A 14,551-nucleotide genomic window follows, 5' to 3' on the forward strand; every position below is an offset into this window, starting at 1 on the left:
CACTTTCCTTGCCGCCTCTCTTATAAAATATGCTCTACAAAATACATATTTTTAAAAAGGAAGAAAAACTCTGACAAGAGATATTTGTTCACTTAATTTAATGAGAATTACAAAAAACTGTTTTGAATTAAATTAATGATTAAAAGAAAGTGAGCCAAGTTGTACAGTATTTGTCTCGTGTTTGACATCCGTTACTCTCTTTTTAGAGTGAGCTATGATCAGTCCTGATTAGACTACACATCTTTGGAAATATCAGGTTTCAATGGGCCCTGGCTTTTTCCTTTAAGAACTGAAAAACCACAAATTGCATTTTCTGGATGGCCAGCTGAGTATCTTCAGGGGAGATCCCAAGATGCCATACAGCCCGTACTGAATTTCCAAAATGGGGGAACATGAGAACCTGTATCCCTTGTCCCAGTGCTTCCTCCTCTCCTTCACCAACCTCAGCCATGCGGGCACAGAACTCAGAGGGGCTTAAACCGGGCTCCTGTAGATAGAACCGCAGGATGTTTGTCTCCACCCCAGCCATGTCTACAGCGAATAGATGAGGGTCGCAGTTGAGCAGAGCTGGAAGAGGAGGAGAAAGTTATGAGCAGACAGTTTAAATTATTTAATATTGAGAAATATGAGCTGCTCACCTTGAGCAAAAGCTTTTGCATTGCGGTGATCCTCCTCCAGTCTTCCAACCATCTCTAGTAAAGACAGTTTTCCAGCTGCTGCTAGTATACCAGCCTGCCGCATCCCCCCACCCAGGGCTTTGCGGCACCGTACTGCCCGGGATATGAAGTCTTTAGGTCCAGCCAGCATGGTTCCTACTGGGGCACCTAAACCCTGTTACACACCAGGATGTGACATTGACATTAAGACGTTTTTTTTTGTTTCTCTACAAGTTCTTGTTGGTTTTTTAATATGTTCTCAATGTGTTTTCATGTTTTGCAGTCCCACCTTGGAGAGACACACACTGACAGTGTGTGTGTGCTGCAGTATAGTGGATGGAGGCACCCCCAGGGCCACAGCAGCGTTCATCACCCTGGCCCCGTCCATGTGAACTGACAGACCGTATCTATCTGCACAAGCACGAACCTTGGAGACGGAAACAAACCTGTGAGCGCTGCGGCATTCTCCATACTTGTGTAGTAAGGCAATTATCATAGCTGCTCTCACATGTTGACATGCAAGATTTTTTAGCTATCAGCATGATCTTTAAAAACAAATCTACACGCACACCTCCTGCAGGAAGCTCAGAGGCAGCACACGCCCTCCCTGTATGTTCTGTGTGTTCTCCACACATATGAGGCGTGTGCGGGGGAAGTGGGGGTCAGGGTAACCGTGGCGGATCTTTGATTCCAGCTGCTTCAAGTCAAATGATCCATCAGGTAGAGTGGTCACTGTGGTGGCGTGGACACCAGCGAGCTGTTTCCACACAAACAAACACACTGAATGAATGTACTGCAGATAATGAGGAAAGAGGTGCAGCAGAAAGCCCGACCACCGGTGTCTGGACACTCACCTGTGCGCTCCCTCCTTGCTCATATACATGTATATGTGACAGATCGCCCACAATCATCTCGTCACCTCGTTCCCTGCAGTGCACCATCACTGCATGATGAAATGCATGCTCATTTATGACCATTCTGACTACCATAAAACTGGATTCAGACTCAATAAAAAACAATCAATGCCCAGCTCACCTGCAATGAGATTACTCATGGTCCCGGTGGGAACAAACAATGCAGCCTCCATCCGAAACATATCAGCAGCAATTTTCTGTAACCCTGCAGACATTAAGTCAAATACTGCAAGACTTAGGTTGCATTTCATAAGTTAACATCCATGTGTGCATGCATGCACTTATATTTAACCACCACATATACTAAATCAGTACTTCTCAAAGTACAGACTAGACCTATAAATGTTATTGTTTTATGATTTTTAATGATTTTTCATTGTGGTAAGGTATATATATATATATATATATATATATATATATATATATATATATAAAATCGTCTTTATGAAATAACCATAAGTTTAAGCCATTTTTGTGTACGCCTGTGTTTATTAAATACTTGACAAATTTAAAGTGCTGAGTGTTTTTTAATGTAATTAATAACTGTAATTTAAAAGAAACAGAAAAAGCAAAAGAGAAAAAGACAGCAAGAAGAGGGGGGAAAGTAATATTTCTAGCCATACGCTGACTATGTTTACGTTCATGCACACAAATACAAAGTAATCAGATTACCACAATAATTTGATTTAACTACTCTGATGCATTCCCATAAACAGAATCATTGCATCTAGTCGAACAGGTGTAACAACAAATAAACAATAAAATTGAGTTTATTATGCATACCTACTTAATAATTATCTATTACGCATTTTATGTTTATCTTCTTTAGTTCTTGATTCGCTTCCTCACTTATTTAACCCTATAAAGCCAAGTGTATCATATTTGATACATAAGTTTTTGAGACCTCTAAATCATCAGTGTGATATTTTTTTCCCTGAAAAACCTGATGAATACATGAATTGATGATTAAAAGAAAACTGAGCAACAAATTTCACAAAAATACCAGATGTAACAAAGATGATTTGCTGGTTCCACTGGTGGATCTGTCATTGCTGCGTGAAAACTTCATATCAGCAGATGTATGATGTTGTTTTATATGGAAAAAAAAAGATTTTGTATGTTTGAGGAAAATGTTAAAAGGAAAGTCAAAGTTTTATTTGGTTGAAAATATTAGGTTTTATGTGATTGTTAGTTCAAGAAAAGCAAATTGTGAGCAACAAATTGCACAAAAAGACCTGATATATCAAATATGATCCAAATTAAATTCATATATGAAAATTTATATTGAATTTAAAAAAAATGTTAGCCGGTTCAACAAACACTCCAGTTTTGAAAATTTAGAATTTTCTGGCAGTTATTTCACGGTTCAGGCTTTATAGGGTTAATAAGCACTTTTTTATATATATTTATTAATTAAAAAGTTGTTTACTGATTTGGTCACTACGACCAAACGCTTCGGCTCTGACCGTTTACAGTCGGGTCTTCTCCCATCACGTCATCTCCGACCTCGGCCTCCGCCATGGCCCGTCTCATCGCCGGCCCGGGCTTGGTCACCGTGTCGCTGCGGAGGTCCACCACCCGGACCTGGGCCGCCCCGTCCGGTCCTGGGTACCTGGGTTTCCCGGTGTTGTAGTAGCCCCTCGCGGAGCTCCGAGCCAACACGACAGCTGCTGCATCTCGTGCACTGCGCGATTTGCTCGAAGCGACGACACCGGGGTTCAAAAGTTTAAACAAAACTCTGCAGGAAAATGTTCTCAAAGACATGATGCTCTTTTTCCAATCGAATTCATTATATGTGTTTATCACGGTTTGCAATGAACTTTGTATCGTTCACTAGTAATCGATAATCATTGACTGCAAGGAAAGTTAATGGATTACCTATCAGCTCATCAGCATGCACAGCTCACCGTGAACCTCAAGAGGGCGCCGTTACCCCAACAAAGCTAATTATACAGTTTATGAACTGTAATTTCAAAACCCCATCTCCTTGGTAACATAATCCAGTGAATTATAATCATTGTATTGATCCTAGTTGTGTCTTTAATTTAACAAAACAAGGTAACTACAGTCTGACTCAATCTATTATATCACATCTGTAATTTGAATCAATATAAACTAGTGTTCATATTGTTTGTTAGAAGAGTTGTTTAATTATAAGGCTGCAGTAGTTTCTAACTCTTCTTGGACTTATCAAATATTACTTTCTTCTGTATGAAATAAAAAATACACCCATAGTTTTTATCATGCTATTGCCAGATGAGCATGTCAAATCAGATGTTAAAATGCAACAAATGACCTCCACTCAGTTAAAAAATACTCTTGTTAGAATGTCAAACCCACGTGATCAATGCTTCGTAGGCCCATGGTTCACCTGTAGTCCATAATCATTGACTGCAGTGAAAGTTAATGGATGAGCTATAAGCCTATCAGCCAGCACAGAGCACTGTGGACCTCATGTTGGCACTGTTACGCCAACAAAGCTCAATGTACTGCACATCAACAAATACCAAAAAGCTCTGTTCCAATAATAAACTCTCTCTAATAAACTAACATTTGCCATTTTGAAACCATAGCCTTCTTAGTAACATAATCCAGGGAATTATAATACATATTCTGATTTATCTCATTTGTAGATTGCAAACAAAATAAGTGTGACTACAGTCTAATGCAATCCATGACTACTGACCTGCAACCGTAATCAAAACAAAGAAGAGTTGTTAAATTATGAGGGTGCAGTTTTTCGCTGTAGTGTCGTACTAGACTGAACATCATCTTACACTATTATAATGTCTCTGAATTTTCTGCTTTTCCCCAAAAATATTCTGAGACACAGTCTCCTAATTTTCCGCAATCACCTTCAATCAGAATACATCTTGTTTTATGTAGAGTACATTTTATATTTAGCTCTCAGTGTGTCCTGAATTAATCCACCCCAGTGAGTGAGGCATGCATGTGCGTAAATGTCTCTCAGTGCATCTGTGTGTGTCTGTACCAGTGTGTATGATGTGTTTACGAATGCTTTGAAATAACTGTGACACCCACCCGGATTCTTCAAGGGTCACAAACCTGCTTTTGGCTTGACCTTTATCCCGACGCTGTGCTGTAGAGCTAATTCCAACTGGCAGCCACTCATCATCCATTTATCTAGAGCCCCTCTCACAAATGCAGTCCATCCCCGAAATGTTCAGAATTTCCTACATGGGGTCATGTGCGAACGGGGTTCAGGAAAACTGAGCATGATTTGCATGGAAATGTAAGATTGAGTGACCGTGTTAACTTGTGACTTCCAGCTGAAAGCGTCCATGACAACAACGGTTGGTGTTATTAAAAAAAATCAAAAATTAATATGTATTTCGGTTTGATTACAGTAAAATGTAATGTGTTTTTTTAAACAGGGTGACAAAACACTGCAGAAACACTGCACTCACCTCTTAAGGACGCACACAGATATGAAAGAAAAGAAAGAAAATATATTCCAAGCATGAAATGGTGTGGAGTCCAGATGATGAGCTATGATACTGCAATGAAAGTGTAGATCTGATAATAGTGTCCCCTGGAACGACAGCAACTGAACTGAGGAGAGCCTGCTTCTGTGTCTTCAATTAACATACTTAATTGGTGAAATCCTATTGGTCTAGGAACGATTTGCATGGAAATGTAAGATTGAGTGACCGTGTTAACTTGTGACTTCCAGCTGAAAGCGTCCATGACATCAACGGTTGGTGTTAATAAAAAACAAAAATGAATATGTATTTCAGTTTGATTACAGTAAAATGTAATGTGTTTTCAACTATAAAAAGACACTATGAACAGCCACTGCACACCAGTCACCAGTTAATGTGGTCATTCATCAAACCATAACACAGGTTGTCATTTGATGGGGGAACAAACTTCGACACAACACAGTGTGCGTTTTATTAAGTGTTGAAAAAGTTAAAGAAGCTCAGATTCAGAATCAATAGTTGCAAAATGATGCATTGAGTTCCAGTGGTAGAAGAAGTACTCAGATCTCTTACTTAAGTAAAAGTACAAATACAACACTGCAGAATTACTCTACTGTGGTAGTGCTAAATGTAATTATATACATTATATTAACATAACACTCAAAGCTTATAGTGTGTACTTTAAATGCAGTAATGTTACTTTTAACTGAGTGTTTTTTGCTTTGTGGTTGTGTTAGGTAACTTGGTGTCAGATATTCAGGTATTCCAATAAATATATTTGTATGAATGAATATGTGCAAATATAATGAGTTTATTGGTGCAGATGCCAGAAAATCACATAGTATAATGCTACAGTTGTAGTAGATGCAGTAATCCACTACTACTTTGTACTTCACTATAAATATTTAGATCTCTTACTTAAATAAAAGTAGTAATACCACACTGTGAAATTACTCCTATACAAGTAAAAGTCCTGCATTCAAAACTTACAGAAGTAAAAGTACAAAAGTATCAGGATCAAAATGTACTTTAAGTATCAAATGTAAAAGTACTCTTTATGCAGAATAGACCCACTCAGATTTTTTAATATATACTAAATGTATTATTGGATTTTTATTATTGATGCATTTATGTAAATGGCGTTTTACTGTTGTCCAGGTAGGGTTAATTTAAACTACCTAATATACTGTTATGTGGTTTAATTTATAAACATGCATAATCATTTTAAATTGGTTGTATTTTTCATGTTAAATCTCAACCTGAAAAGTGACTAAAGCTGTCAGCTAAACGTAGTGGAGTAAAAAGTACAATAGTTACATATGTGGAAATACTCAAGTAAAGTACCTTGAAATAGAACTTCAGTACAATTACTTGAGTAAATGCACTTAGTTACATTCCACCTCTGTTCAGGTCATGATTCACAAAAAATTTGAGCTCGTTCAGCGAACATTATTTTAGTGCGTTCATAGACAACACACAGTTTGTTTACATGACACTTGAATAAAACAAATTATTGCCGTAATCCAACTATAACTAGACAACTGACATGCATGTGAACGTGTGACCCTGGAAGAAAAACATTCAAAAAAGCCGGTGGCAGTAGCTGGTCACAATAGCCTTTCGTTAGCCGGTCACAGTAGCCGTTCATTAGCCGGTCGCATTAGCCGTTCATTAGCCGGTCACATTAGCCGTTCATTAGCCGGTCACATTAGCCGTTCATTAGCCGGTCACATTAGCCAGTCGCAGTGGCCGGTCACAGTAGCCGGTCGCAGTAGCCAGTCACATTAGCCGTTCATTAGCCGGTCACAGTAGCCGTTCATTAGCTGATCGCAGTAGCCAGTCACATTAGCCAGTCATTAGCTGGTCGCAGTAGCCGGTCACATTAGCCGTTCATTAGCCGGTCACAGTAGCCGGTCACAGTAGCCGTTCATTAGCCGGTCGCAGTAGCCGGTCACATTAGCCGGTCGCAGTAGCCGGTTGCATTAGCCGGTCGCATTAGCCGGTTGCATTAGCCGGTCGCATTAGCCAGTTGCAGTAGCCGGTTGCATTAGCCGTTCATTAGCCGGTCACATTAGCCGTTTATTAGCCGGTCGCAGTAGCTGGTCACATTAACCGGAAAGGGGGCCATATTATCCCACTTATCTCGCCACCCAGTGTTGAGGAGGAGGACACGTTCCCATTAGTAATTCTGATAAGTCCGATAAGACGGCAAAATCCATTTTTGTAAGCATAGCTCAAATAAACTGTGCATGTAAATGCACTGACGGATTACCGCCATCTGCTGGACTGTTACCTATTCCGATGTAGCCATTGCATCTGTGTAAAGGCACAAGATGGAAATGTTCCTCAAGAGAGATAGTTTATCTGTGAATCGTAAAAAAAAAAAAAAAAATCACTAGCGGGGCCTGAAAGTTTATCCCAGAAATTTAACCAAAAGTGTGAAATGGCTTTGGTGAGAAAGGAGGTGAAAGCATGTTGTGCAAAGCCCCAGCTGCCTACGCTCACATATGCAAACACACAACATGACTGGTTATATCCAGCACTATCCTCTATTTTTATCGTCAATAAAGCCCCAGCTCCCTCATGTCTTTGGGACTGAGTCAATATTTGGAGGTGAAGGCTTGTGGGAATTTATCTGCCGTGGACTGAGATTAGACTACGAGGGAGGTGGACTCATTACAAAACATCTCCCTCCTCCCTCTGACACTCACTTTCCCTCTGACCCACAAATGCTACAACCACATTCACATCTCCCTCCCCTCACAAACACATTTCCCACTCGCATGCATACTCATGCTGTCTTGTCTGATGTTAATCACTTGATAAAAGTCCCAGTGTGTGTTATCAGGACCACACCATACTGTAGTTAAAGTTGATATTGCCAGTAACAGAGCCAGGTTTTATGAGCCATAACAAGTCGTCATTAAAAGTCATTAGCAAACATCAGCGTCGTAAAAAGGCCACAGTCGGTCTCGAGAGCCCCACAAGAGCCGTGAACGGAGAGAGATAAAGATGCATCTGTGAGCAACGCAGAGCAGCGATGGGGAACTGTGATAAGATGGAGCAAGTAGTCCTGAGACGGCCTGAGAAGGAGTTTTTCCGGGATCACTGTTGGCTTCTGTAACCTCACACTTTTGTCTGTGTGCGTGTGTGTGTGTGCGTACGCTTGTGTGTTTTGTTTCTCTCAAATGCCTTCCAGCATTCCTTGCCTGTGCATGGAGAAGGGAGAGTGGTGTTTTGGAGAAAATATTGAATTAGAGAAAAAGAGGCAGAGAGGGAGAAATGAAGGAGAGGGAGAAATATTGACTCCTTCTGGGAAGGAGCGAGACGGCAACGCCTTTCCAATAACCATAAACCCACTGGGCTGAAAATAGACGGGCCGAATGAATAAACGAATGTGTTCATCCCACATGAGCTCTTCTCTTTCACAGAAGGAGGGGAATGGAGGTGACCCCCCCTCTCCTCCTTCTCTCCCTCCCTCTGTCTCTCTCTCTCTCCTCTTTCACTGAGGCCATCATTTCTTCACCATGACGAGAGATATTAACCGGAACAAAACAGGTGTTTATGGGAAGCCTTGCCTCAAATGAGGTTTCTCATACACACACAAAGATGCACACACACACATACACACACACACACACACACTTCCCTGTGTAGTGTAAAGGTGTCGACATCAGTGCCTGCGCAACAAGAGTAACATCTGTTTCACATTTCACACTACCCCCCCCCCTCCCCCCATTCATATGTCATGGGCCATGTGGACATGCTTTCATTAACACACACACACACACACACACACACACACACACACACACACACACACACACACACACACACACACACACACACACACACACAGATGCTCTTACTCTTACAATGCAGGGGAGGCTAAATTATTTTTCTTTTCAGAAAAGAATCAGGGTCATTCTCTGCTAAATTTATAGCCCAAAGTATGTGGACAGCTGAGCATTACACCCATATGGGATTGTTGATCATCTTGTTGGCTGCAGGGATTTGTTCCCATGTCAAGTCAAGTCAATTTGGTTTATGAGGCCCAATATCACAAATAACAAATTTGTCTCAAGGGGCTTTTCAACATACAACACCATGTGCCGAACACCCTCAGATAAGTTGTGAAAGGTGTGATATTTAATATTTGGCTAGAAGTTCAGTTTAAAACATAAAAAAATGAACTACCCGTCCTGTGTAATATAATTTTTGCCTGGAGAGGTGGTAGTGAGTCACTTTAGCGTCCAGAAGTAGAGCTGCCCCGAGGGCTTGTCAATCAGGTACAGCAATAAATGTATAAATAGAACTAGAATAAATACAATTAATTCCTAAGAAAATTGCTCAGTGAAGCCAAGAAATTTTGACTTCCTTGTATGACATCAATCAGATCTTTTGTGGCTCTTCCGCATCTACGACGCCCATAGTGTAAACGCTCTAGAGACTTCTGCCATGGAATCAAATTCTGATAGTTAAACATGCGCCTCTTTTACCAAAGAAAGTCTGTAGTCTGTAGTGAAAAATCTTTTTGTGCCCAATGGCATTATGTAGCGGACTCAGAAGTTGCAATTCCCCCCTTACCCACAAGGAAATTTGGCTTCATCTACAAAGGTATAGCTGGACAATAAATATTCCCATACAGCCACAGGAACATTTCTGCGTTTACCAGGTGTGCCACCGGGAACACCCCAGATTTTAAGTTTAAAACAGTGAATGAAATTATTTACAGAATGTGAAGAACAAACATGCTTTGATGGTATGTCAGAGACGTCTATTGCTGCTGCCTTCACAGAAAATCTATGGGAAAAGTATTTTCGAGCCCAACAACATCATTTAGTAGACTCAGAAGTTGCAATTCCACCATTTGACCACAAGGAATTTTTGGCTTCAATGACAAAGGTATAGCTGGATTGTAAATATTCCCAATTCAGCCACTGGAGCATTACTGCGTTTGTGCAATGATGTTGGCTTCTGCCTGGCTTGCAGACGATGCTTCAGTTTTTCTCAAAGATGTTTGATGACGTTGAGGTCAGAGAGGTCTGTTTTTTCCCACACTAATCTCGGATTCTCGGATGCATATCTTTATGGTTCACTTTGCACAATGTGGCCATTGTTGTGTTGTGTGCATTCCCTCAACTGTAGCAACCAAGATGGAAGCACACTGTACAGTGTCATGCATGCTGTAGCATTAAGATTTCCCTTCGCTGGATAATCCAAACCATGAACCCACATCAGAAGCATGTGTCCCCATATTTTTGGCCACATGGTTTAGTTGTAGTTGTGTTTGCAAAGTATTTTGAGTCTCTTCCATCCCAAATCCGATTCTGTGGAAGCGAATGGAGATTCATTAGTGGTTTTTCCACTATTTAAAAATCACTTCACTCACTTCCATTGAACTTGCTGTGAACAGTTTTCACTGGAACTACTTTCTACTGAAATAAATAGCCCCAGTCAACACAGATGGAATATAATAATCAGAAAATTGCTTCTGGAAAGAGAGATTTAAAAATGCTTTGAGTGCTCAAACTAAATTTATTTCACTCCCACTGTAGTCTGCGAATCAATTATTTAGCACTTGTGGTAAATGAAAACTTATTTTGTATTTGGGGGTGAACTGTCCCTTTAAGCACTGTGGCGAAGATTGTTATTGTATGACAGCATGAGGCAGGGTTAACCAGACCATCAAGATTACCCACCGTAGTAATCAAGTGCAACCACTATCGCCTGTGTGCACTCATTCATCTCATCCTTCATTCATCCACTCACTGACTTCTCCTCTCAGTCAGTCATTTCTTATTTTGTTCATTCAGCTGTAATTATAGACCATCACCCGCCTGTACAATTTCACTTCCGAGAACAGTCGCATCTCTCTTTTTTTTTACCTCCCTTTTCCTCCATTCATTTACCAGACCTTCAGTTCACCCCTCGCAGCGTTCCTGTCACCCTCCTGACCCTCTTTACCCTCCTCCTCCTCTTCATCCTCCTTTCCCACATGCCCTCTCCTCTCTCTCTCTCACTCTCTCTCTCTCTCTCTCTCTCTCTCTCACTCTCTCTCCCTCTGTCTCTCTCTCTCTCTGGGAAGTCATGTGACTTCTCTGAAGCTGAGCCCTATAAACCAGCAGTACTTGGGGGGCTCAGTGTCTATACAGCTCTGTGATTGGCTCTTGCATTCAGATGCTACAAACACACACACACACACACACACACACACACACACACACACGCACACACACACACACAGTGGACCCCCTGCTTTCTTCTTTCAGGAACAAATGTGAGCCTTTCCATTAAAAAACAGAGTGTGTTTATGTGTCTCACTGCCACCTTCTGCAGAAAACAGAGTATTTAAATGGAGCAATGATTGCTCTTTAATGAATGGGCTATTCTCACAATCACTTGAGTATGCACACACATACACACTGAGCCTGAGAAGTGCCATTTGTTTTTTATATAGGGGGATTCTTGCTGTGGCAGGTCAATGGCTGAATGGACTCGGTGCAGAGGGCTCAGCATTGAGGCTTGTTTAATCCAATCAGATCCTTCTTGAGACGAAACAGAGCAGCCTGCCAGTTATTGGCAGGAATACGGCGCTGTTCATATTCAAAATGTTCAGTTTGGATTGAAGGCTCTGTCGGTTTTAATTTGCAGTGAAAACCTTTTTAAAATCAAGTGTATAATTTGACATACCCAGAAAGCTGTTTTGGTTTTAACTCATGAGTTTTTGAGGGAGTTTTTTTATCTGACGCTGATCTTCCAGCTGGTGCTGTTTGTGTAGCTCGAGGGAGGGAGCAATTCGGGTAATATTCTTATCCAATGTGGAAACCACAATGGAGAAGTATTGATAAAGAAACGCCAAAGGGCAGTGGATACTCTTTGATGTTTGGCGCCTCTTTATCATGTAACTGACTCACGGCCAGAGACCGACACACTCCCACACACTACTGCCTACTGCTGTCAATTCATATGTTCAGTAGTAGTAATGTTGACTGAGGTTGAAAGTATGTGTGTGTGTGTGTGTGTGTGCGTGTGTGTGTGTGTGTGCTTGCAGTTAAGTGGGAGTAACTATTATAAGTGCATTTACCAGACTACAGGTGCTTTCCTTGACTATTTACTGATAAAAAGTGCTATATCAACACAGACATTTTCAATATGTTTTCTTATATTCAACTACTTCAGATGGAAACCACTTTGGTTCAGGCTTAAACATTTATTCAAGCTGTTCTCATTCACTGTTTGTAGTTATACCTACAAAAAGCAATGCACTGTAACTCAAGTCATTGTGAGCCTTTTGTTGAGGCGTCTACATCACCTACGTATCCACGTTCAATAGTTACATATGGAAGTAGTTATTTTAAGTCAAACACAGATCTTTTCCCTCAACATAAACAAGTAGTTTTGGTGCCTCAACCTAACCAAGTAGTCCATTTTCACAACATTAAATCTGATTGTGCAACAGTTTTAAAGTCATATTTAAAAGATACCATGAATTGCCATGAAATTATGCACATGCATTAATTGTCCCACACCATGAGGCTGAAAATTTAAGTTATAATAAATTATCATCACAACTATTAGATGTATTGTCATGACATTTGTTCAGACATTCATGGTCCTCAGAGGGTGAATCATAATGACCTTGGTGATTCCATTGTTTTGTGTACTAGTGCCATTATCAGGTTGACATCTTTGGTTCAGAACAAAACACTTCCAGTAACTCTTGTGCTCTGTGAGGTAAAATTGCTGTTTTTGTCAATGGAGTCTGGTGGCTTTGAAGAAAACATACACAACAGCTTCAGTTTCTGGGAGGGGCTGCCTGACAGCAAGGTAAAGGGGGTTATAATATAGCTACGTTTAAACGAATACAGATTTTTTATTAGGTAGTGTTTTTTAGGCAAAAAAATATAAAAATAAAATACTAATACTAAGACTAAAATACATTTTGCTGCTACACACAATACATTCACAGCCACTCTTCAAAGGTACCAGACTCCTTTGAAAACCCCCCAATACTTTACCTTGCAGACCTTGATCGGTAAGTTTGTTTGTGTTATTGTGTGACTTTGGGTCTAGAGTCCACAGCAGCACATTGCTACTCTGCTTCTCCAAACAAAAAAATTTACCAACCGCCATTGAAAATTCACACTAGCTATGGATAAGGATATATAGTTTGCAGCGTCACAATCCAGAAACAAGTCTGGTCAAGTGCTTAAGTTTTCAGAGAGGCTTCAGAAAAAAGGCATTTTGACGCTAAAACATACATACTTTTAGCTCTTTGTTTACATTTAACTGCTAAAAATTGCAAATAATCACCACATTTAAACCACATGCAGTATCTTCTTTTAGTGGAGCACTGCTGCGTATACCTAAAGTAGTATTTCTTCCATCTCTTAAGTTAACTCAGGGGCATTGCGAATCATACATGACCAAAAAAAACCTTGCTCACCACATATGTATGCGCATATGCTAGTGGTCATGTGTGTGTGCGTTTAGTGTGTCTGCTGCAGTCTCAAGTTCAAACACTATGCAGTCCTGCTTGCTGGCTGAGGGGACACAGTGACACCTGAGAGTGTTGGAGGGTTTGGTCAGAGTCCATGCCGTTACAGTAAGCCATTTGGCATTCGAGCTTCTCTGCCGCTACGCTCAGACAGCTGTGAATGGAGAGTAAAAGCAGCCACAAAATCCACTCCTGGATAAAACAATGTGACTGTGTGTACTACAACAAGCCACACAACTGCCTTTACAACCTGTTTTGTACGCTTCAGGTCATCCCAGGTCTTTGTTCTCGCAGCCAGTAACAGCATAGGCACACCCATCCGTTAGGCTGTCCAGGTGTTACGGGAAAATCATTTCAGTGATGATTTGAGTTAGTCACAATGAGTGAGACTGTGTGTGTGTGTGTGTGTGTGTGTGTAGGGGGGATGGTGGTGTAGTCAGCTTAGAAAAATATTGTGGTTTGAATGTGTCACAATGAGCTGGTCAGTGAGTGCAGGTCAAGACTGTGTGTCTTTACAGGCTCATGCACACACACACAAATACATACATGCAGGCGTTTTTGAATGCATTTGACTGTGTGTATGCTTCCCATATGGTTTTTATTGATCCGTGTCCCTGTTATACCCCTCCTGCTCCCTCTCTTTCTCTCTGTCTCTCTGTGTGTGCACTGATGGTGGAGGAATGATGGAATGCTGGAGGGTAAATCTCTGGTTTCCTGGAAGCTGGTCTGGCTTTATCAGAAGCGGCTGTGACAATACTTGAGCTGATGGGCCAACCAAACGTCTTTCCTATAAGCGCAGATCAGCCAACAAAAAGCCTTCCTGGAAGAAATAATCAGCAAACCGGAGCTCCTTCCTGGAAGACCACTGTGGATTGCTCTTTGCAGGGTATATACTCCTAACCCTTTAATATTTTTTCCACCTTCTAGGCTTGACACTGTTGACATTGGCATGAGCTCAAAACTGAAATGAGAAAAGAAACTGTTAATAGATTTTAATCAGACTGCAAGAATGTTATCAGTCGCTTTTAAAACATTCTC

General features: G+C 40.9%; 1 protein-coding gene across 1 annotated transcript; it reads right to left on the reverse strand.

Annotated features, from left to right (window-relative positions):
* Positions 1 to 51: 51 nt before the first annotated feature.
* tha1 (threonine aldolase 1) lies at positions 52 to 3,525 on the reverse strand. Its single transcript, XM_059324642.1, has 7 exons — positions 3,037 to 3,525; positions 1,692 to 1,775; positions 1,511 to 1,599; positions 1,228 to 1,413; positions 946 to 1,083; positions 639 to 831; positions 52 to 567 (listed from the first exon to the last, which is right to left on the reverse strand). The coding sequence occupies exons 1-7, from the start codon at positions 3,332 to 3,334 to the stop codon at positions 260 to 262; spliced, it is 1,296 nt and encodes a 431-aa protein (XP_059180625.1). The 5' UTR covers positions 3,335 to 3,525; the 3' UTR covers positions 52 to 259.
* Positions 3,526 to 14,551: the final 11,026 nt, after the last annotated feature.

This window comes from Centropristis striata, chromosome 21 (assembly GCF_030273125.1).
Source record: "Centropristis striata isolate RG_2023a ecotype Rhode Island chromosome 21, C.striata_1.0, whole genome shotgun sequence".
NCBI lineage: Eukaryota > Metazoa > Chordata > Actinopteri > Perciformes > Serranidae > Centropristis > Centropristis striata.